The following is a 24957-nucleotide window of genomic DNA, read 5'->3' as shown; positions in this document are numbered from 1 at the left end:
AGGCAAAAAAAAAAAAAAAAGCACTTCCTATGTGGCAGGCACTTTGCTAGTGCTGGAGATGGGAATATAATTGCAGAGACAGTCCCTTTACTCAAGGGGTATATATTTAAATAAAGGAAATAATGCACATTAGGAAATGAGCAGTGGCCAAGGAGGATTACATTTTTTCCAGGAAAGTTACAGGGAAAGTATGTTGACTTGATCATGGTTAATGTTTTCAGAACTGGTGGGGAAGGAAGTACTCCTGATATTGAGGTAGAATTATGGAGGTAGTGGTGAGGTGGAAAGGAGTGAAGTGATGCATGGCTGGGACTTTCTTGAAATCAGAGAGACAGTCATCAAAGATATGAATGTGTGAAAAAGTTATTGGCTGGTCATTTGACAGGAGTGAAGGATAATAACTAGTAGACAGCCTTTGGGCTGTCTCATTATGTGAAGAGATTTTGAGTAAAACCTCCCAGCATGTTTGGTGAGTCCCCTGTGATGCATATTTGGATGAAATGTGCAAGCATTGCAAATAATAGACTCAAATGGGTTATGGTCTGTGTTATTGGATGGTATACATATATTGATAAAATCACACATCATCCACTTGAGTATTTGAATTTCACAGAATTTTACAGCTGACAGAGAATTTTTATATCATCTAGTTCAGAGGTTCTAAAATGTGGTCCATAGACTTCTGGCAGTCCATAAGACTCTTTCAAGAGGTCCACGAGGAGGAAGTGAAAAAGCATTTATTACATGCCTACTCTGCGCTAGGCACTGTGCTAAATGCATTACAAATATTGTCTATTTTTTCCTTATGGAAACCTTGTGAGATAGAAGCCATTATTATCTCCATTTTGCAGTTATGGAAACCAAAGGCAGACAGGTTAAATGATTCAGTCTGGGTAGCACAGTTTCTGGGGGCAGATTTGAACTGACTTACTGACTCCGGGCCCAACTTCCTGTGCATTTTACTATCTAATTGCACTTTCAAAACTATTTTCATAATAATACTCTGACGCTACTTGCCTATTAAGATATACTATTTTCTAGCTACATATCTGTGTGAAGCTGGATTTTCTTTAGCAAAAGTAATGTATCACAATATACTGAATACAAAAGCAGATCTGGAGATTCCAACTATCTTTTTAAAAGTCACATATGAAAGATATTGGCAAAAAAATATGCAAAACAATGCTACTCTTCCATTAAATATATAGAGATGAGTAGCATTGTCTTATGTTTACATGTAAGTTATATATATATATATATATATATATATATATATATATGGGATAAATGTACTAGTAAATGTTTAAACTGTTAAAGCAGCACTTCTTAGGTGTGTTTAGAATAACTCATATTGACCTTTTACTTTTGTTATGCCTTCTGGTATAACTTGAGCCCTCAGACATTGAATCTGTTTTGATAGTTGAGCTAGAGCAGTAAAAGAAATCTGTGTCCACCTTTGGGGAAGTGACATTAGCAGCCAGGACTTAGAGTTGGAGATGGCCATTGATCACCATCTTGTGACTTGTATGTTTCAGACATGAAAGGCATTTGATTGTAAAGAGTTCCCAGTAATCCTTAGAGCAAGACTCCTGATTTTGTATCTTGCTGCAGTTGTGCAATTAAGTAGTTAGGACTGCCCAGCCCAAGCAGAAATTACAGAAGGAAGCAGATGGTCTGTTATAGACTGGGACACACTCTAATTTTTTATTTTCAAGCTTTTGCCTGAAATGACCTGTCCTAGTCTCTGCATGCTGGAAACCTGTGTTACCATCTCTTTACTCCCCTGGAGGTGAGGGTTCAGTAAGTCACTCAACAAGCATTTGTTAAACCTTTACTATGTATCAGACAGTATGCTGAGAGCTGGGGGTAAGGGATTAATGAGTGATTAATAGGTACATGTTGTTTGGTAATGTGTGTGTGTGTGTGTGTGTGTGTGTGTGTGTGTGTGTGTGTGTGTGTGTGTGTGTGTGTGAGAATGCATACCCACATACCCTCTAGTGCCTGTGTATGCATGGTGGGGTGGGATTCATTATCATGCTGTAACATAGTTCTCATTCAAGAGCTCAAATGAGCAAGGCTCCAAAGGTCAAAATGATGCTCTCCAGGATAGCAGACAATAGTATGAATCTGACAAATGTCCAAGCCACAGGGAAGTATGGAGAACAAATAGGGAGCAGTGGAGGAGCTTTGAACAATGACATTTGCTTCTTCAAAGAATTGAACTAAGGCTGCAAATCTGCTCTATAACAAATGGGAGAAATATTGACTCAGAGTTCTGTATTTGTACTTTAAAGATTTACACAGTCACCTATATAGTGTGTTGCAATGTAAATAGTAAAGTTGTTCTCTATGTAGACACAACACTGGACTCGAGTCATGAAGATTTGAATTCAAGTACAGCCCCAGCTTTGTGATCTCCTGGGCAAATTAGTACCTCAGTCAGCTTCATTTCACTTATTTATATAATGATAATAATATCTAGCTTCTAGGATAGAAGTAGAAATAAGATAAAATGAATCATTTGTAAAGTGATTGGCAAGCTTTCACACACTACACAAATAATGGCTATTATTAAAATTTAAATGATAACATTTTTAAAAATGTATATTGTACTTTCCTTACATTAGCCTTATAAAGGGACTGCAAATATTCCCATTTCATAGCTAAGAAAGTTGAGTCTCAGAGAAGCAAGTTATTTTTCTGTGGGTCACACAGAAAGTGCCTGAATTAGGATTTAGACATTGATTTCCTTACTACAGGGTGGGCTAAAAGTCATGACAGAGATTCAATATTTAATAGCTCCTTTATTTTTTGTTTTTATTTTATAATACCATAGCATCATATACAATATGTAGGAAATAAATATGTATGTATATACATATAGGAAATAAAAAATAATTTTCAAAAAGTTATTAAAACATCAAACCCCTTTATGGCTTTTGGCCCAACCTATACTATGTAGTCAGTGTTCTCATAGCTCCATTTTTACCATTCTCTTTTTTACTCCTGTCTTTGAAGCTAAGGTCACTTTTCCCTTTTTCAAGGACAAACACTCTCCCTATTGCTTTAATTCCACACCTGTCCATTGCTTCTCAAAGATTCTCCATTGATTCCCTCTTTCTTTTGTTCTCTGTCGTAATATTTTCTGTCCTCCCTTCATACCATCTTCCATTTCTCTTTCACTTTTTCTTCTTACATAAGTAGGTTTTCCCCATTCACCTTTACATTATTTTTATTGCTTTTTCCTTTTACTGCCAGACTTCTAGGCAGCATCCTCTATTTTGGTTTCCTGGACTTCCTCATATCCTTATACTTCTTTTTCCAGTCTTGCAACATTAACAAAAAATGAACTTTTATTTTTGGTGCCGAGCTCAACTGGAGAAACAAAGATAGGCCCCCCTCAAATATAAAAGCACCTGCTTTCAAGGCTCTCACAGACTAATGGAAGAGAGAAAGTGCAGGCAACTATGTCCATACAAGAAAATAGATGGGGTAAATTAGAGATTATCTCAGAGGGCATGTACTGGTATTTCTGGGACCAGCAAAGTTGAAGGTTAGATTTGAGTCTAATACTTGAAGAAAGCCAAGGAAACCATGAGGCAAAGATGAGCATAGGGAACATTCCAAGTATGGGGGACAATCAGGAAAAAAGGTTTGGAGCCAGAAGATATGGTATGGGGTAAGCCTTCAAGAGACCAATGTTGCTAGATCATCCATTATGTGGGGAGGGTTTTGAAATGCAAGAAGATTGGAAAGGCAGAAAGGGCCTGGGTTATTATGAACTTTAAAAGTGAGATGGCAGTAAAAGGAAGCCCCACGTTGTAGTGGAGATGAGGGGGGAATGGGAGTGTGACCTCATCAGACCTGTACTTCACTTTGATGGTTGAGAAAAGGATGGACTTGATTGGGAAATCTGGCTTCCCACTTCCACCACTTAAGAGAAACACTTCTTTCTAAGGTTCTAATATACAAAGTCTATATTTCAGTATACAAAAAGAATCATGATGTCTTAACTGCTAAATCTTGCCAACTTTTCTCAGCCCTCATCCTTCTTGACCTCTTTGTAGTTTATAATGTTAATTAGCCACTTTCTCCTATAGATTGCCCAGGCTTCTATGAAATCACTCTCTTGCTTCTCCTACTTATCTGAGTCTTCCTTTTCAGACTTTTGAGTTAGATCATCATCTATTTTTAGCACTTTAGGAGGATACAGAATTCTTGAGGGCAGGTTTCTGTAAGCATTAGCCTCTAACAGGGCCTCACACCATACATGATGGGTATTTAATAAATATTTATAGATTTAGAGGTAACATGGGTACATTCTTTTTAAAGATATGGAAACAGAGGCACAGAGATTGTGACTTTCCCAGAGTCACTCATCAAGTAATATCTAAGGCAAGACTTGACTTTAAGTGGTCCTAATATGGTATCCTGTTCCTTATGCACCGTACTCCCAAAGCTTTACATCTCTGTTACCTACTCATCTGTATATGTAGGTACAATTTCTCTCCTGAACTCCAGTAAGCATCATTTGCTGCCTCCTAGGTGTTTCCTCTTGGACCCTACTAAACTCAACATGTTTAACATAGAACTCTATATTTCCTCTATAACCTACACTTTACAGAACTTTCTGATTTCTGATGAGGGCACCTCTGACCTCCTCCTCACCCAGGATTATAATTCGGGTCCACATTCACTCTTCCTTCTGTCTCACCTCTTGTATTCAGTAAGTTACCAAATTTTGTCACATTTAGATCCATAATAGGTCTCACAACTGTTCCTTTCATGCTTTTATTCCTTTTCTTTTCATTGTGTATCCAGACATTTTATTCTTTCTAACTGATGAAGTCTCATTGTACATATTCTTCCTAACATTCTGTTTTTTAAAATTGTTACACTTTAAAAAGTGACAGAGAAGGAATCTGTCCTGTAATACAATAGAAATTTTTAGTACAAAAGAATTTTTGAACATTAAATTCCTATTTGAACAGTAGCCATCCAAGGTAGTAGTTTGTTTGATATTCTGCCAAGGCTCTTGTTCTTTCTTTTTGTCAATAAATAAAATTTCTTCAGTTTTTTATTAGTTTTAGTGCTTTGGATATATTTTTATTTTAGGTTAAAAACTTATTCCTTAAAGTATGGTAAGATTGTGCATATTATGTCCATATTTCAAGGACCATCAGCAGTGTTTTCTTTTAATGTTAGTACCTCTGTTGATTTTATTCTAGTATGACTCATTTTTTTATGAAATACACCTGAGTTTTTTAAAATAGGTTTTTTTGATGTCTTAAAAAGGATTTTTAAGAAGAATAAAAAGAAATATGAAAAGACATCTCCCCTCACTTCTTTAAAGAAGTGGTAGTCCAAGGTTGTGGAATATTGTATATAATTTATTTTTTTTTAAATATGGATCAGTTCTGCTGATTTTTTTCTCCATTAAGCCCTTAAATTAAGAAAATGTTTTTTTTTAATTCTTAGTGGGCTTAAAATATCATTTTTACCAGGCTTTTAAATCATAGTTAAACCAATTAGTTTAAGATAACATCTTAAGCATAATGTTTATGTTTAAATTCTGGAAACTAAATTTTATTATACTTTTATATGTTAATGGATCTTTCATCTAATTTCTGTGGGTACTTCTTTAAGAGTGCTAATCAAAATTCTTCTCTGCTTTCTTTGCCTAGATGACTGTTGTCTATGCCATGCCATAAGTCATACATAGACAGTCCACCTAAGGTACTATATGATTAGACCACACCTTTTTAGTTAGACATCTCAGTGGAGATATATTTGATGCCATTTTGTGAAGAGAATTTTTCATTGCTAATGTGTTATTTGCCTTTTCAAGGCATTGTGCATCTTTTCATTGACTTTTTTGGGGGAGGTGGGGCAGCGCAGTGAGGGTTAAGTGATTTGCCCAAGGTCACACAGCTAGTAAGTGTCAAGTTTCTGAGGCTGGCTTTGAACTCAGGTCCTCCTGAATCCAAGGCCGGTACTTTATTCACTGTACCACCTAGCTGCCCCCTCTTCATTGACTTTTTTTTTTTTTTTTTTTTTTGGTAAGGCAATTGGGGTTAAGTGACTTGCCCAGGGTCACACAGCTAGTAAGTGTTAAGTGTCTGAGGCCGGATTTGAACTCAGGTACTCCTGAATCCAGGGCCAGTGCTTTATCCACTGCGCCATCTAGCTGCCCCCTTCTTCATTGACTTTTGTGTGGTCCTCAACTTCAAATTTTTTGAAACTATGCCAATCAATGAGTTGTAACCATATAGCACTGACTTGAAGAATATTGGTGTTAAAAAGGTGAGACCTTTTCATTTCCAAGAGAAGCTTCATGTCATTACAACTCTCCATGATTTTATGAAGGCAAGATAACTTTCTCTCTTCTATTTAGGTATACTTACAGTTCATTTTTTATCTATTGTACATGCCCCCCCAAAATGGACCAACTCTAAAGTCTGCACATCCAACTCATCTGAACATTTGGATGATGGTTGAGAAAATATATGGGGGGCAGCTAGGTGGCGCAGTGGATAAAGCACCGGCCCTGAATTCAGGAGTACCTGAGTTCAAATCCGGCCTCAGACATTTGACACTTACTAGCTGTGTGACCCTGGGCAAGTCACTTAACCCCCATTGCCCTGCAAAAAAAAAAAGAAAAAGAAAATATATGGAAAGTGCCTTGCAAACCTTAAAGTGCTGACCACTGTTGCTGTTAAAGTTATTCCAATCATTATAACTTTAAAAAGGAATTTATTTTTGACGACAGTGAGATAATGTATTCTCTGAACCTTTAAGTAAATTATGTAATTTTAAATATGTTGATTTTTGTAAACTAAAGCCTATTCCCTTCACAGTCCAAGGATTTCCTCAATTCTGATGTAGTTTTTCTAAAGATTTTATAGAAGTGGAAGATAAATATATGGGGTGTTAATTTTTCTGGGTTTTTTATATTGATCATGATTTTTATGTAGTAATAATGCCTTCTATTTCCCCCTTGAAGTTTTTCTTGTCCTCTGTTCAGCTATCTCGAGTATTGATCCTTAATCATTCTTGTCTTTCCTCTCAAGCATAGACCTTATTTGTGTATATTTTATCTAGTCCAGCTGTCTTTTCCTAACTTTTTTCTCATGTTATTTCTTCTTGTTGTAAAGAAACATTCCTGATGGATTTTAGAATCTGAAAGAGGTGACTCCACTGTTAATGCAAAAAAAAATAAAAAATGATAAATGAATCCATTGTTGTAGAGCCTCTTACCAAATGTTGTGGCCATTTTTTTTCTTTTTCCCCTTCTCTACAATTTATGAGGTAGTACAAATACTTCTCATAATCTTTAATCTTCCTCCATAACATTTACATTTTTTTCTTGATTTTCTTTTGGCATGGTGGATAGATTGCTGAGCTTGGGCTCAGAAAGACCTGGGTTCAAATCTCTTGTATCCATCTCCTTCATTCTTTTCACATTTACTTTAGTCCAGACCCTCCTTACTTCTGGAGATATTCTATTTTTCCCCCTTAGTGTAAAGAAATGCCTTTTTTGTAGCAGATGCTTAAAAAATTCTTATTGAATTGAATCACACAATTTATAATCATAATAGTAAAATATTGAATTGATACTTTTTTAAATTAATAAAGTATTTTATTTTTTTCCGTTACATGTAAGGATAGTTCTCAACTTTTGTTTATACAAGCTTTACAATTTCAGATTTTTCTCCCTCCGTCCCCTCCCTCCCCCCTCCCCTAGACAGCAGGTAATCTGATATAGGTTATATATATATACACACATAATAACATTAAACATATTTCTGCATTAGTCATGTTATAAGAGAAAAAATCAGAGCAATGATGAAAAACCTCAAAATAGAAAAAAAACAACAGCATCAAAACCAAAAGAAATAGTATGGTTCATTCAGCATCTATTCTCCACAGTTTTTTTTTTTTCTTGGATTTGGAGATCCTCTTCCATCACAAGTTCCCTGGAACTCTTTTGTGCCATTGCATTGGTGAGAAGAATATAGTCCATCACAGTAGATCAACACTCAATGTTGATGATACTGTGTACAATGTTCTTCTGGTTCTGCTCATCTCACTCATCATCAGCTCACGCAAGACCCTCCAGGTTTCTCTGAACTCCTCCTGCTCATCATTTCTTACAACACAATAGTATTCCATTGTATTCATATACCACAACTTGTCCAGCCATTCCCCAATTGATGGGCACCCCCTCAACTTCTAATTCCTTACTACCACATAAAGAGCAGCTATAAATATTTTTGTACATGTGGGTCCCTTTCCCCTTTCCATGATTTCTTTGGGAAAAAGACCCAAAAGTGGTATTGCTGGGTCAAAGGGTATGCACAGCTTTATCGCCCTTTGGGCATAATTCCAAATTGCTCTCCAGAATGGTTGGATCAGTTCACAGCTCCACCAACAATGCATTAGTGTTCCAATTTCCCCACAGCTTTTCCAACATTTATTATTTTCCTTTTTTGTCATTTTAGCCAATCTGATAGGTGTCAGGTGGTACCTCAGAGTTGTTTTAATTTGCATCTCTCTAATCATTAGAGATTTAGAGCATTTTTTCATATGGGAATAGATAGCTTTGGTTTCTTCATCAGAAAACTGCCTGTTCATATCCTTTGACCATTTCTCAATTGGCGAATGACTTGGGTTCTTATAAATTTGATTTAATTCCCTATGTATTTTAGAGATGAGGCCTTTATCAGAAGTACTGGCCTCAAAAATTGTTTCCCAGCTTTCTGCTTCCCTTCTAATTTTGGATGCATTGTTACTGTTTGTACAAAAATTTTTTAATTTAATGTAATCAAAATCATCCATTTTGCATTTTATAATATACTCTATCTCTTGTTTGGTCAAAAACTGTTTTCCTTTCCAAAGATCTGATAGGTAGACTATTCCTTTCTCTCCTAATTTACCTATGGTATCACCTCTTGTGTCTAAATCGTGTATCCATTTTGACCTTATTTTAGTATAAGGTGTCAGATGTTGGTCTATGCCTAATTTCTGCCATACTATCTTCCAGTTTTTCCAACAGTTTTTGTCAAATACTGAGTTCCTATCCCAGAAGCTGGAGTCTTTGGGTTTCTCAAACACTACATTACTAGTGGAATTGACACTTTTTAAATGGATTTGTAGATCCAAGGAGAACCTTTGATAAATTCTCCTAATTTGTTGTCACTTCCTTTTTGTGTTCTAGTTTCATTTATATTGAGAATGTCGATATTGTTACATTCCATGTCTCTAGAAGGATTTCAGTGCCTCAGTTTTGGAATGTCTTCTCATTTCATGCTTATGGACTATCAACAGTTATTTAAAGATAGGAAACTATGTAGAAACTGTGATTCATAGTATCCTCTGTTAATTCTTCTATTATTTTGCAGATGCAGATTGAGACTGGATAGACTCAATGACCATTTTGTTCTGTTTTGTATCTTGTGTTATAATAATAAGAAGAAATAATAAGAAAAAGAATTAATAATACTTCTACTACCTACCACCTACCTATGTAGATGCCCTCAGCTTTGTTTTTATAGATGAGGAGCCTGGAGATGAAGTTAAGGGCTTTCCCAAGTTTCTCCGTTGTCTGAGTCAGGATTTGAAATCAGGTCCTCTTGACTGCCACTGAAGAGATTTGTACAAAATTATTAGACCAATATGATATAAGTGAATCTCTTATCTGTTGTTACCATACAATAATGTAAGAGACAGGTTTTGATTTAAGTGTATGCTTTTGGGAAGGGAGTAAAGGCAAAGCTTTAACATATATTCAAACTTTGTTTTAATGAGATGTTAAGTGTCTTAACTGTTCTTTGTCATCAGCTTGAAATCCACTTACTTATTTAAAACTTACCTCCCTTTTATTATCTTAGGCTTATCTAGCCAGGATATCATATATCTCAAGAAAAACTATGATGGTTTGACCTGTACATTAAACTTTACTTAATTGAGTGCTATGATTATAAACTTAGAGCTCTTTTACCATTGAATAGACCAACTTGCTTTAATTCAGAGACACTTTTCAGACATAGTTGTGTGAGTGAAGTCTTCTACTCTCCCATGTGCAAGATTGGACTGTTGGTGCTAAAATTTAAAAGGTTCTGCTTGTGGCTTGTGAGAAGACAAATGACACATCTCTAAGAGCCAGGAAAAAATAGTAATGTAATTCAGTGCCATGTTGATAAATGAGTAAAAGAAATAGAAACCTTTACCAATCATCTTTTATTTTTGTCAAAGGCAACTAACTGTAAAATATAACACAGATGGTGGAGCCATGATTGCAAAGTTATGGAAGTGACATTTTACTGATGAATTTCCTGTTCTTCTCTGCTTACCCCCTTTGACTTTAAAAATGATGTTCATGATATATACCTCTTTTGGAAGTACCTAAAGACAGTGCCTGGTATATAGGAGATGCTTAATAAATACTTGTTAATTCACTGAGGGAAGGCCTCTGCGAACATTTTTCTAAGTGATTTTGACTTCTTTGTTTTTAGTTGCATCCCATGTCCTTGAGAATGTTTCTCTCCTGACTGTCTTCCCTCCCTCGTCTTATTGAATCCTCTTTTCCAATTATATATATATTTTTTGCAGGGCAATGAGGGTTAAGTGACTTGCCCAGGGTCACACAGCTAGTTAAGTGTCAAGTGTCTGAGGCTGGATTTGAACTGAGCTCCTCCTGAATCCAAGGCCAGTGCTTTATCCACTGTGCCACCTAGCTGCCCCTCTGAATCCCCTTTTAATTGTTTAATAGGCATTATAGTGAAACTCTTATCTTTTCAACTTTATGCTCAACATCTTAAGATTAATATCTCATCCACTAGTTATCCAATAACATCTTCCATCTTCCCAAAATAGACTTTCTGTTATTTTATTAAGATTAAGAAAATTTGAAATATTTTAGTTAATTAAATTATTATAGCAGTGGAAGAGAAAAACTGTTCTTATTTATTACCTTGATATATTAGGTAGACCATGAAACAGACCTAAGCTCAACAGATGTAACTCCAAATCCATGGCTGTATCTCTGAATTTGAATTGACTGTTGGTTAGTCACTAGTAACCAGCTAAAGAAAGTATTTGGAAGTGGGTAAGATTTTGTATAAAGGTCAATGGAAGGAAAATGCATCTCAAAACTCTTTGAGATAACATACTTCCTCATTTAATTCAATTTAGCTTCAAGGTAAAAAACATGCAACAATAAACTTATTAATTGGCATCACTTCTGCACAATTAATGTAATTGGCTGTCTCAATGGAAATAAAACTCTGTATACCTCCTCCCTTCCCTCTAGGATATGGGGCAAATAATTGGCCAGTTTTCTTTTTTGAGTGTGAAGATGTCAGGTCATTGTCGATCTGACAGCTTTAGTCTCTTTTAGTCACTAGAGCGTCAGGGAGTAGAATATGTTAACTTTTAGAGAATAGAATATGTTATCATCAGGCTGTGCTTCACACATATCTTTGGTCCCAAGAGGCAATATAAGTGGATATATTACTGATGGAGTCTCTTTGGGGACATAGTTTTTCTCTTTCTGGGCTTCAGGAGTGAAGCCCAGTATATAAGTGAGTATATAAGATAGCCATGGTGATCTTCTAATATGTGAAGTATTGTCAAGTGAAGAGTGTTTAGAATTGTTCTGTTTATCCCAGAGTACCAAAGTAGAATGAGGGGTGGTATTTACAGAGGTAGATTTTGGCATGATTCTTTGCCAAGAATATTTCTTATCAATTAGAGCTTTTCAAAAGCGTATGGGCTAGTTGGGGAAGTAATCAGTTCCCTTTTATTGGAGGTTTTCCAGAAGAAACTATGTGAACATTTATCAGGTGTGTTGTTATTGTTCAGATTCTTTTTCATATATGTTCGACTAGTTAGATGATCTATAGACTAGCTTTGTATCTATAATTAATCTTGTGTTAGATGACTTGCATTCTGAGATCATTTAGGAAATCCATGACTGAGGCTTTACCATGCGTCAGACTGGGTATATGTCAATTATTTTGGTGCTAGAAAAGACAAAAAAAAGTCAGCCAGTCCTCAAAGGTTTTTTTTGTTGTTGTTTTGTTCTTTGGTGAGGCAGTTGGGGTTATGTGACTTGCCCAGGGTGACACAGCTAGTAAGTGTTAAGTGTCTGAGGTCAGATTTGAACTCAGGTCCTTCTGAATACAGAGCCATTGCGCTATCCACTGCGCCACCTAGCTGTCCCCTCAAAGGGTTTTAATGTATGTGTGTGTGTATAAAATTATATATATTATATATGTATATTTATATATTTAGAAGATATAGTCTCAGTGGTTATTACTTGTTGCCATGTCCAAATGCAAATTTGACCTCATTAGAAATCTGATATAGTTTACTGCTTAGTATGTTGAATTTACCATCCCTTGAATAATATACCTAGGCATCTGATACTCTTTATGAGACACATCTCCATGAGGATCCAAAATTTCCTCAGTTTTGAATGACAGAATTGGAATAGGTAATGTGTATGGACCATTCCAGATCAAATCTAAGAACCTATTAATGAAAGATATGCCTTTGAAAAGTAGGGTATTTTCATTTTTTAAAAAGTAAAAAGAAAAAATCTACATTTTAAAAGTTTTTCTACAAGTGTTTGAATTGTGGTATTTAAGATCCTCTGGGGTCCTGTCAGCAGAAAACTGCCTCACAGCATCATTTAGCATTGAAATGGAAGTAATTATGTTTTTTGTGGTTTCTAAATTAGCTCAGCAAAAGTATTCAGGACTTTCTCCAGGGAAAGTCACTTTATTATGTCAACAAAATTTTATGAATTAGGTAAAAATATAGGAGACACCTTTGTCCTATGCTCCCTTTTTCAGTGAAACTACCTTTACATAGAATCACTTTTTTAGAAGGACAGTTGGGACCTGACACTACTGTGATGTTTTAGCCAAGATTCTGGAGCATTTTCAAGCTTGAAATTTTTTCACTGTCTTTGTTAAATATTTAGGGTCTTCATTTGTATAGAAGGATAGAGATAAGCTGTGAAGAGTTGGATTAAAGCTCTAAGTTTAAATGCACTGTTAGACTTCCTTATGGGCTAACTGGAATATTCTGTACCTGAACTTTCAATTGCAAATAATAGAAATAAGTATTAAAATAAATACATTTGTAAATGCTATCAAATGTTTGATTCATTTTATCAGAGACCTGGGTATAAACAGAATTTTAAAAAGCAAAATAATTGAAACATATGTAAGGTTATTACTTGCATGAATGCAGCTTTATATTTCAGTTTCAGACATGTACATATTGGATATTTTCTAGATTTTTTTACTTCCTTGAAAATATTTACATTTTTTATGTCGGTGTAAGGTGATATTTATCTTGTACCTCATTCTTTTCAGAGGTAGGTGACTATGAGTGTGGAAAATTTCATCTCTGATCAGGCTGAGTTTATGGGTTGGTTTATTTTTGCTGAACTACTTTTGTTATCTTTATTTTAATCTGTTTTTTATAATGGATAATTTTCTGGGTAGATTTAGAGGGAAGTGCACCTTTGGAAATAAAATTGATATAAAAATGAAAGCTATTTTTTAAAAGAAAAAAGAACAGATTCTGGTTTTTCCTTTTTAATAAAATTCTACTTTTGGAATATGTGTAGCTTATTGAAATATCATTTGTTCAGTCAAAATTAAAAACAAAAATGCTATTGGTCTTCAGATATTTTGCAGATAATTAGTTGAATCCAGTTTGACAAGAGTTCAGTTGTCTTTATTCTCATTACCTATTTCCTTTCCACTATTTTACTTCTATTTTCAGTCAGTAGTTCAGAAATATTGCTACCATTGCAAAAATTAGATGAAAAGATCCACCTTCAGGATTTCAGGTAATGGAGTGCAGTGGGGGCAGGGGGGAGGAGGGGAAGGGGAGAAGTATTCCAACAAAGTAAGGCTCATTCTACGCCTCAGCAGAGGGAATAGATTTTGTTTTTTTCTTAAGTTGATCTGTGTCGAGATGACAAACCCATTCTATTAAAGACCCCTCTCCTGGGAATGCCTACTCTATTAGAACTGACCCATTACCACAAGCTTTGCATAATTTACATAGTAGGAATCTTTCTACCACCCTACTCTCCTTTTTTGTGGGGCTGGACAGAACTTTATGAGTTGAATGCTCTGTTGAAGTGAGAAAGCTGATGAGATCTTTACCATTCAGGCTATGGGCTCTTAGAAATTTCCTCTGGCTTTTCTTAATGATGCAAAGCCAACACCTAACAGGGAAAAAAAGGTCAGTAAAAAGAGAAACTAATTATTTTCTCACAATCAAGAAACATTTCTTTAGTTTCCTTTTTAACAAAGGCCTAGATTTATTACACCCTCTTGAATGAAGTTGAATTTAAATGAGCAAATAAAATACTTTTCTCAGGAGTGCAGTAATCCCAGTCCCTAAAACAGCTTCAGAAGTGAAGGAATTTTAACAATTTGTAAAAGTAAAAGTAGAGCAAGTCTTTAAGTTAAAATTACTTATAGAAGATACATTTAAATTTTAAGATAAATAAAATATGTTTTAAATCTGTCATTAACATAATATAAAAAAACATATTTCAATGTCAGTGACTTGTGACCCATTGATGTGGGTGCTCCTTTCCCCATATATTCCCATCCTGTTCATGCTATATTTATGCTTCTCATATTATATGTTTCTTATCTGATATGAAATCCTATATGTTTAGGCATCCCAGTGGCATATGGGGTAGAGCACTGCATTTAGAGTCAAGACCTGAGTCTAAATATGCCCTTAGATTAGCTGTTTGACATTGCGCAGATCACTTAACTTCTATCTGCCTCAGTTTTTTCAAATATGAAATGGGAGTCATAATAGTACCTATCCCCATAGGATTTTTGAAGATCAAATGAAAAAATATTTGTAAAAGACTTGGCTATTGGTAGGTGTCCCATGAGACTTGGACCAGGCTCTCGTTCCTCACCTTTCCCTTTCTTACTTTTCTCATTCTCCATCCTGTTTTTCCATAGTTCTTACAAAGGATCCATCCAATGTGTTGGAAGCATTGTCATTAAAATATTGGTTGTCTATGTGTTGATCTGTAGCAGTTGCTACATAACTGGACCATTTTTCTTTTCTACTCACATATTTTGTTAGTGATGTCTCTTTAAACCAAGCTTTATGTATTTTGTCATTAGAAATATATAATATACTTCATAGGATTATAAATTTAGAGCTGGAAGGAACCTCAGATGTTACCTAAACCAAATCTCTTATTTTATAGATGAAGATATTGAATACCAGCTTGGTTGATTGAGTTATCTAGGGTCACATAGAGTTTAAGTTACAGAGCTGGACTTTGAACCTAGTCTCTTGAACTCCAAATACAGCACTTTACCCCCTGTATAAAACTATTCCCAATGTGTATCTCTCCATGGCTTTTTGGATCATTCAGACATTGTGGTGTTTAAAGATTCTCCACCATACAGTATTACTAGAAGATTTGTGTGGAAAAAGACTGGGTATTTATTGTAAAGAGTAAATTATAATCATTAAAAATATGGCAAATTTTCCTTAAATATGCACCAGCTCCACTCACTTCCATCTATCAATTCTTGGCTCAAGTAATGTTCTTTTACAGTACTCTGTGTGCATGCACATATATGTATGTGTGTGTGAATTGGAGGTCTGGGCTTCCAAGTATAAATCATAGTCTTTACAAGAAGAATCTTTCATCTATCTAGTTTTTGTTATATGAATTATTAGGCTAATGTTTTATGAATATTTTTGGATACCATTAAGGAGACCCTGTAGTGTTCTTTGGCTTGATGCAATCAGTACCCCCTCCCCCCCCCCCCATTCATCTTTACCAAATATGGGTTTGAGGTAAAACTTCATAATTCAACTTCTTAAGATGGTCATCTTCACTCCATATTGGCACTTCCCTACATAGTGCACAAAATAATGGAGTACGTTTATTCATGAGAATTGATTTCAGCAAAACTCTTAGCAGATCATTTCCATTCCATGTTATCATTGATCCTCCTTCCACTGTTATGTTTTATATGCGTATATATTTATAAATATCAATATAATTAAGGTATAATATTCCATATAATAAAATTTAATTATATATGTGTGTGTACATACATATAATGTTCTATAGTTTCCTCATGATAACTATTTTGTCTCATGTCAAAATTTCTCTGAGTGCATATTTTCCTCAATTATTTTTTTTAATACTCTGTGAGATATAATAGTTAATAATCTTTCAACTTCCTCCATGATGTTCATGTCTTTCCATTTGACAAGGCTATGTCGAATTTGATCGGGTTAGGAAATTTTTTTTTGTTTCTTTTTTTTTTTAGTGAGGCAGTTGGGGTTAAGTGACTTGCCCAGGGTCACACAGCTAGTAAGTGTTAAGTGTCTGAGGCCAGATTTGAACTCAGGTACTCCTGACTCCAGGGCCGGTGCTCTATCCACTGCGCCACTTAGCTGCCCCAGGTTAGGAAGTTTTTGAGTCCTTTTGACTTAACTCAGTTTAGTAACTTTTTATATTGGTTAAATTTTTGAAATAGTAAATAAGTGATTGTTTTGACTTTTTTTTCATCTCCTATTTTGGAATTAACTTGTTTTAGAGGTCAGGTTTTAGCTCTTGTAAGCATATGCATTGTTTTCTCTCTTTTTTTTCTTCCTTTGCTTTAACAAAAATGGAAATCTAACTGCAGATTCCCTCCAATAGTGTGTAAACTTGGCACATTCTCAATACTAATGGGTAAATTAACATTTGCCACATGTTAGAATTTTGATATTCTGAGCAGTCACTTCCCCTTTCTCTCCTATTTTGCCATTTTTGTTAAGAAAATCAAGGGATCTGAACAAGATTGAAGCCTTCATATTTTTTATTACTTATATTGATTGCTGTTATAAAAAGAATCACATAATTGTGAACCTTAAGGTGATAAGAATCTCTATCAAGGTAGGCTGATTCTCATGTGGCTGAAACAGTCTGCCTCCAGGCCTGTACTAATCTGTTCTAATTTGATAGAAGCTACATAAGTATAAGTTCTGCTGTTGTAACCTTCAGAAATATACAGTAACCTCCATGTCATTGTGAAATGTGATGGAAAAGCCTTAAGTGAAAGATGTTACCTAAGAATGCTGTTTTATTCTGTAGTAGTTTTCAGAGTTTAGTTTGCCAGTTTCCTTTGCCATAAAAATCCCTATTTTTAAAAATTAGCATCCATGTTTGTTTCATTCACAAACATTGATTACGTGAGAATGGATAAGTGAATGAGATGTTATTTGTAAAGTGCTTTGCAAATCTTTTAGCACTAAATAAATGAAATACATCATCATTATTTAAAAATTTCATTTTAATTATCTTTTCAAATAATAAGCATTTCTTTTCTCTCCTTCCTAAATCCTCAATTGAACAAAAAATGAAAAAGGTAACATTTGTAGTAAATATGCATTGTCAAGAAAAGCAAATTTCTTCATAGACCATGTCCAAAAATGCACGTTACATCCTGATGTCTTCACTTTTCTGTCAGGAAGTACTTAGCATCCTTCTTCTTTGGCCCTTTGAAAAGTCCTTCATCTTTGCATCGATCAGAGTTCTCAGGTCTTTTAAAGTTGTTTTTCTCTATAATGTTATTTTTTTTTCCAGGCAGTGAGGGTTAAGTGACTTGCCCAGGGTCACACAGCTAGTGTCAAGTATCTGAGCCTGCATTTGAACTCAGGTCCTCCTGAATTCAGGGCCATTACTTTATCCACTGAGCCACCTAGCTGCCCCTATAATGTTATTTTTCAAATTCTGCACCTGGTTCTGCTCATTTCACTCTACCTCAGTTTATATAAGTCATCACAGTTGCTCTGAACCTGGTAATTATATCATTTTTAAAGCACAGACATATTTTATTATAGTCATTTATTATAGCTATTCTCTTAAAAAAAAGGATATCCTCATCATTTCCAGTTCTTTGCCACCATAATGAGTTACTACATATATATATATATATATACACATATATATATATATATATATATATGAATTCTTTTCTTCATTCTTTGATCTCTTTGAGGATATAAGCCTAGTAGTGATATTGTTATCATGATTATTTCATATTCTTATCACACATTAAGGCAGGCAAATGATAATACTCAATTTTATTACTTATTTTTTACTCTAATTTTTTACTTGCTCATTCTCTTTGAATGGGTGTTTATTATTGTGCTCTCTGTACTTTACACATGAAGTACGGCTTGATAATGTGGCTTTTGATGGTAAAAATTAGTTTGTTTAATGCAGGGATTTCTATATTTTATTCTTTTAACACTAACTCCTAGCAAAATGCCTGCTATGTAATAGTAGCTTAATATATATTTGTTCAATTTATCGAATGAAAATGGAGTGGTAGAGTGAACTTTACTACCCACCAGTAGGACTCAGAGAGGTATCTGAATGGGAGTGAGGCATGTTGAGTCTGAGAAGAGCACTGAGAAGGTCTGTGTGTCCTTAGAAGGTAGAGAGCAGGGCCATTTGCTTCGTAGAGACATTGCTATCCTGTGGCTATCTTAGTGACATTTAATCAATAACTTAAGGATTATACAGAGCTTTGTCATATACCTTGGAGCAGTCGAAAGGGTATTCAGTCATGGTCCCTTCTGTTTTGGACCCAGCAGTATTGTAGTAAGTCTACCAAATTTTGTATTTATACTCTACCAAATATGTCATCCTATATAACAGATTTATTATAATTATAGTCCAGAGTGGACCCAACTAGGCTACTGCGTTAGCAATATTTATTTGGGCACAAAAAAAATATTGTAAAGCCACCATTGAGACATATGACTAAAATAGGAGGTTTTCTATTTAGACACAATAGGAGATAGCAAAATAGGATGCTATATTGGTACCCTCAATATATTAATAGGATAAAGGGAGGCTCTCCAGTGTCTTAGGTGAATCTAATGTAAAGACATGAGCCAGAATCACACATAATGTGTATATATAATGGGATCCCACTTTGCAATCGTGGACAGAAATGATATAACAGGCCCCATGAGTATAAAACTGTTTTGTATTTTAGCATTTAATTGCCTAAGAAAGGTATACAAAGTTCTCATTAGGAAAATTAAGAAAGTCTTTCTGAAGTAAGATGACTTTTGACATAAACTTTGAAACATACATTTGATTTCAAACTTTAAAAAGTTTCAGTTAGATGGGTTAGGGTAATAGTTGCTTGTAGTAATTTCAGGCATATGAGAAGAGAATTGATGGAAGTCCAGAAAGAAATAAAAGCAAAGAAGACAACTTTGAAAACTTTATATTGACATTATTATATACTTAAAAAGCAAACAGACTGTATACAGTAGAGATCTGAAATTTCATGTTCAATAATTCCTTTTTTCAGCTTTGAAATTACTCTTTTAATTTAATGTTTGTTACATTCATAGTAAAATAAATGTAAAAGAAAGTGATTCCGAAGATAAAAAATAGAATGGGCAAAAATCTGCAAGGAGTCTTTGGGCATCCCTCTGACCGTATCATAATAGTCTAAGTGCTCATAGTGAATATTTGTGCTATAGACAGATGTAATTCATGTTCTGTACCACTCCTTGCCCATCCTATGGTTTTGTTTTTTGTTTTTTTTTTTTTTAGTGAGGCAATTGGGGTTAAGTGACTTGCCCAGCGTCACACAGCTAGTAAGTGTTAAGTGTCTAAGGTCAGATTTGAACCCAGGTACTCGTGACTTCAGGGCCGGTGCTCTATCCACTGTGCCACCTAGCTACCCCTGCCCATCCTATGTTAATGCCAACCAACAATGTTTTATGATGTGAGACTTCATTATAAGAATTAGAAATGATGTAGAAGATGTGGCCATGTATCCTTAGGACCAAATACATCTTTACTATAATACACTAAGCTTTCTCCTTGTATATCTTTTGTGGGGAACAATTCATCCACATCATGTTTCTTTTCAATGCTAGACACCCCATTCTCCACTCTCCTCCAATGTAGTTTCTCTGAAATCACATATTGGATTATTTTTTTCTCTCTAAAAACATAATCTCCTACCCATTGGGGATAGGAGTCTCCTCTTCATACTTCCCTGAAATTATGTGCCTACCCCTTGGAAATGGATCCCCCTCTGTTCCTCAGGTATAGGCTTCAGCCTGCTGCAACTGCTACTGCTACCTCTATCACTGACACCTCCCCCCTCTCAATATCAATCCAATCCAGCCCAATAAACATTTATAAACACCTGTGACACTAAGGAAAAGTAGTTCTTTTATTTGAATTTATCCCAGTTCTTAATGTAATAGTGTGCAGACCATAGAATTCCTTTTTAATCCCTCTCCCTCATATTGGGAAGCTCAGTCTTGCTTTCTTATTTCCTACATATGTAAGGAAGTTTAGGCACAGAGCATTTAGACAGGAGACAGAAGATCAGAGTTCTTGTCCCAAACCAGGTACAGATTAACCCAAGGACCTGGGGCAAATTTTACTTCTTTCACCCTGTGTCCTCAACTCCACTTTGTATACTACTCAGGCCTCATCTCCTGGAGGAGGTAGATCTTCCTAGTACTTAGTGTTTTCCCCTGTACTTCCAAAGTGCTTTGGATTTATTCTGCATATATTATCATTGTACTTATCTGTGAATATGTTTTCTCTTCCTGGTAGAATGTTAGTTTCTTTCCAACAAGCACTGTATCCTTTTGTCTTTGAATCTTCAGTGGTTAATGCATATAAGCCATTCAAGAATTACCTACTGAATTAATTCAATTTGGTGTAATGATATTTGTGCCACCTTTCTCACAGAATTCTTGTGAGGATCAAGTGATATTTATTAATGAAATGTAATTGAACAAGCTTGCCCCAGTCTTTTTTCCATGTTTATCTCCATTTTCAGTGGTGTGGATATATGTGGATCTGTGTGCTCATGTATATTTATGCAATTTAACTTAGTTTTGGAGACCACATATTGCCTACCAGAGATAAAATAGCAATTTTCAGTAGGTTTAAAAAAAATGAGTGACAACTTCATCTCAGAAAAATTAATTATTGTTCTGATATTCCTGTGATCTATCTGTGATAAAAGTTTAGAATGTGATCAAAATCCAAGATGTTACATAATAAATATCTTTTAATCCTTATGGAAAATTCAGTGTAAATAAAAGTCATATGTCATCTGTTCTCCTTCCGCAGTGGGAATTGTGCAGAAATGAGTGTTGTAAACATTTTTCCTTTCATTCTGACAGGTAATATTTGAGGCTGAAGTCTCAGATGGGCGGAATGGCTACATTGCCATTGATGACATCCAAGTTCTGAGCTATCCTTGTGGTAAGTGTGATTAAAAGTTGTGTTTTCCTGGGGCTCTTCAGGACCTATTTTATATTGGCACTGACTTGAGTTTTCATCACTTGATCACTCCTCTTTTCTTGTCTCTAGTATTTCTCTTTAAAGCCTATAGGAAAACCATTTAATGGCTATTGCAATAGCTTGTGTAAGAAGTATTCTTCAGTCTTGAGGAATGAATCCCATTCTTGTTAATTTAGTTCAATTAAAAAAACAAAACAAAACAAAAAAAAACCCTTTTGTTTAAGTATAATGCCATATATATATATATATATATATATATAAACTTCCAGAGATCAAGAGGCATATGCATTATTCACTAGAAATTTATTTTGAAGTTATTATCCAGGATCCAATAGAGCATTAGGACTGCAATGAGGAAAAGTCATTTATTTGAATTTATCACAGTTCTCAATGTAATATTGTGCAGATCATGTAGCCCCTTTTTGTCCCCTTCCATCTTAGTGGCTCCCTTTTCATCAGTTTGGCTGGATAATTGCCATTTTTACCAGTTTACTTTATATTACACTGACCTGCTATTTTTTTCCCTCCTCCTCAGCTATTTAAGAGAAAAGGATAGTAAGAACTTTAGCAACAATGCAATTACCAACATAGGGACAGACTTTGCAGGAACTTTCTTTTAAGGTCACAATTGAAAGAATAAGCATATAATATACATACAGGTAACGCTGCAAATCAAATAAATAAAGATTTATATGCACACAGATGTTTCTAAATGTGGATTCATTATACTGCTTAAATTGGAGAGTTTTTGTTAAAAGACATTGGCATACACATAGTAGTACCTTTACAGTACTATTCTATAAATAGAATTAGAAAAAAGCCAAGTGTAGGAATTGATTTTGCCTCTTCTAATCCAAGTATTCAAATAGATTCTTATGTCAAATGGGAATACTGATTAATCTCTGTTTTAGCATACTTCATCATTCTACATATTATGGTCTATATGTTAAAATCTGGCCCATTTTCATGTAGGCATTCCTACTTATCTCTGGGTTGAATCTTATCCTCTAAAACACAACAAGTACATGGAGTTGCCAAAGCCAGGTTTGGGACAATTAATCTATGAGAATAATTTTTTCCTCTAACACCTGATTATAAAAGGGCTTATATTTGCTGTTTTGAGCATTCAGTGATCCTCCTTGTGAGGTTTATATGTGTGGATGTGAATGGAAGGGCATTATTAAAAATAGGTGCCATTGCTCTGCTTTTATTGCAGTGACCGCTAATTGCCTCATCTATTGTTTTCTGAAGAACTAGCATCTTACTAGAATCAGATACCAGCAGTAAAGTCCTAACTGTCTCCTCCTCTACCTTACATTTTCTAAGAATAAAGAGGGGGAAAATTATTCACTCCAAGGACTAATAAGCATCATAGATTCTTTTGTAACATTAATGTGAGAAAGTAAGTAGTATGCCAACTGAGAGATCATTTAGACCTTATAAAAATAGATGTTGAATTTTAAAAAGGCTTTTGTGTATAAACAAATAACTAAACAAAAGTTGAAAATCTTAAATGTAATTTATCAATAATATTCAAATGATCCCCCAATACTTCCTAATTGTATGAGTTTTGAGTTGATTCTTTTTAAAAGGAAAACAGTAGAAAACCTTGTGTTTTAACAGGTAATTCTGCAGAAAATCCTTATGAGGGATATGTAACTCATATATCCTTCAACTGTGGTCATCACTTTTGTCACTCTAATATTTCACTTGGGTGACTTTCCTGAGGCTGTACACACATAAGAATTTGGTCACACAAACTGTTATTGTACTTGATGGCACCTGAAATGCTATTTTCTTGAAAGCACTAGAGATAACTATAGCAGTTGTGCTATGGGGATTAGGGGGTAGGAATGAATGAAACTATGGCTAATTAAATTGTGTGTTTGTGTATCTGTGGTATTGTTGTGATCCTTATGCATAAGATAAGATTGAGCTTGTTTCTGAATGCTTACATTATTTTGCCTGATGTTTTCTGTGTTGTCTGCTTTTCCTTATTACAATTTGTAATGATTTTTATTATTATTCACTTAAAACATGCAGTAGTTGTCACCCAGCATTTATTGAATGCCCATTGCATATAGAATGTTATCTTTAATGTGGTATTCAAAGAAAACAAAGCTACTGAAAAGAGGGAAAAGGAGACTGTTGGACAGATAGAAGATTGTTTTTTTCTTGTTGGGAGAATATAAAACATCTTTCTTTTAATGGAATTTGTCTTAGCCAATTTTAGAATTAGTAATTTTGTTAATCTTTGGGAAATAGAAATATATAATGTGAAATTCCATGTGAATTGTGTTTATCTTTCCCCCCCCTCTCTCTATAGATAAATCCCCTCATTTCTTGAGGCTGGGTGATGTAGAGGTCAATGCAGGGCAGAATGCTACATTTCAGTGTATTGCTACGGGGAGAGATGCTGTGAATAACAAGTTATGGCTGCAGGTAAGGCTAACTAGTCTGTTGGGCCAGTGTGTATAAATTTGATAATGAAAAGTCACCAAAGCCACATGAGCACAGATTATATTTTAATTCACTTATTTTGTCATGCAACTTTTCTCTGCTTGGCTTCAGCTGATCTTGTGGAGATTCGTCCTTTTTCTTGCTCACTACTCAAAGATATAAATTAATTTATGGAAATTTAAATGTTGTGTCTTCTATCAGTTCCTAGGTAGATTTTATGGTTCTTCCAGTTTCTCTTTGTTCAACTTAATAAAGAGTTCCTTCAAATAGTTGGAAGTGAATAGAGTAAAAAAAGAAAATTCTTTCATTTTAAAGTGCTTCACAAACTAGATTTACTAGAGTATGGTTCATAAGATGGAAAACTGTCAGTATGATAAATTACATTTTGAGAAACCTCTGGGGCAATATTTCAAGCAATGTGTAGTCTAACACAAGAAAATTAAATTGTTCAGAGTTTAGGTGTATGATGGATAAAGTCAGATCTTAGGGTCAAGTTTGGGTTAACTGAAGAATCAGTGTACAAATTATGCATAAGAAAATAATATATGTAAAATGAAATCTGAAGAATTAGATCGACCAATGGAGAGGCATAGGCTTAACTGAAAATAAATGTGGGAGCAAAATTTTGAGAAAGCACGTCATATATAATGCAACCCATATCTACTCAAAAATTCCTTCTACAGCATGTATAACATGTGGTCATTTACTTTTACTTGAAGATATAGATGATGAATGTCATTGTGCTTTTGCTTTAAGACCTCTTGTAGTAGCAATACTACTACCTGCTGGGTTGGACTATTTCACTTTTGAAAAGTTTCAGTTATTTGAAAGTTTTTCCTTTAAGTAAGCTTAACCTGCCTGCAAATTGGCTAGACAAAGCTATACGTAATGAAGTGGTCTGAGGACTATTTTATCCTATCCAACTAAAAAAAAAGTGGGTAACTTGGTGGGCTTGAGTCCTAGGATGAAGACAGGAAGTGTGGAGGCTTAATGAGAAGTGAATAAATGGAAGTTTGTATAGATTACTATTTTGTCCCCCAATGTGTGTTCATATTTACTTTCACTTCTCTTTTAATTCTCTATAAAGGTAGGATTACTGTGGGAAGTAATTCTAAATTTATAGTTGG

The 24957-nt window shown here is 34.8% G+C and overlaps 1 protein-coding gene across 11 annotated transcripts in view; it reads left to right on the top strand.

Annotated features, from left to right (window-relative positions):
* The window catches only part of PTPRK (protein tyrosine phosphatase receptor type K), a 756597-nt gene that overhangs the window by 357742 nt on the left and 373898 nt on the right, over window positions 1-24957 (top strand). For all 11 annotated transcript variants that reach the window (XM_044001295.1, XM_044001287.1, XM_044001294.1 and 8 more), the window contains exons 4-5: window positions 21250-21331; window positions 23697-23812. In XM_044001295.1, coding sequence (XP_043857230.1) covers window positions 21250-21331; window positions 23697-23812 — 198 coding nt within the window. The remainder of the gene's footprint in view (window positions 1-21249; window positions 21332-23696; window positions 23813-24957) is intronic.

This window comes from Dromiciops gliroides, chromosome 4 (genome assembly GCF_019393635.1).
Source record: "Dromiciops gliroides isolate mDroGli1 chromosome 4, mDroGli1.pri, whole genome shotgun sequence".
In the NCBI taxonomy this organism is placed as follows: Eukaryota; Metazoa; Chordata; class Mammalia; order Microbiotheria; family Microbiotheriidae; genus Dromiciops; species Dromiciops gliroides.
Note: the sequence above shows the minus strand (reverse complement) of the source record. Positions and strands in the feature narration are given on the sequence as shown.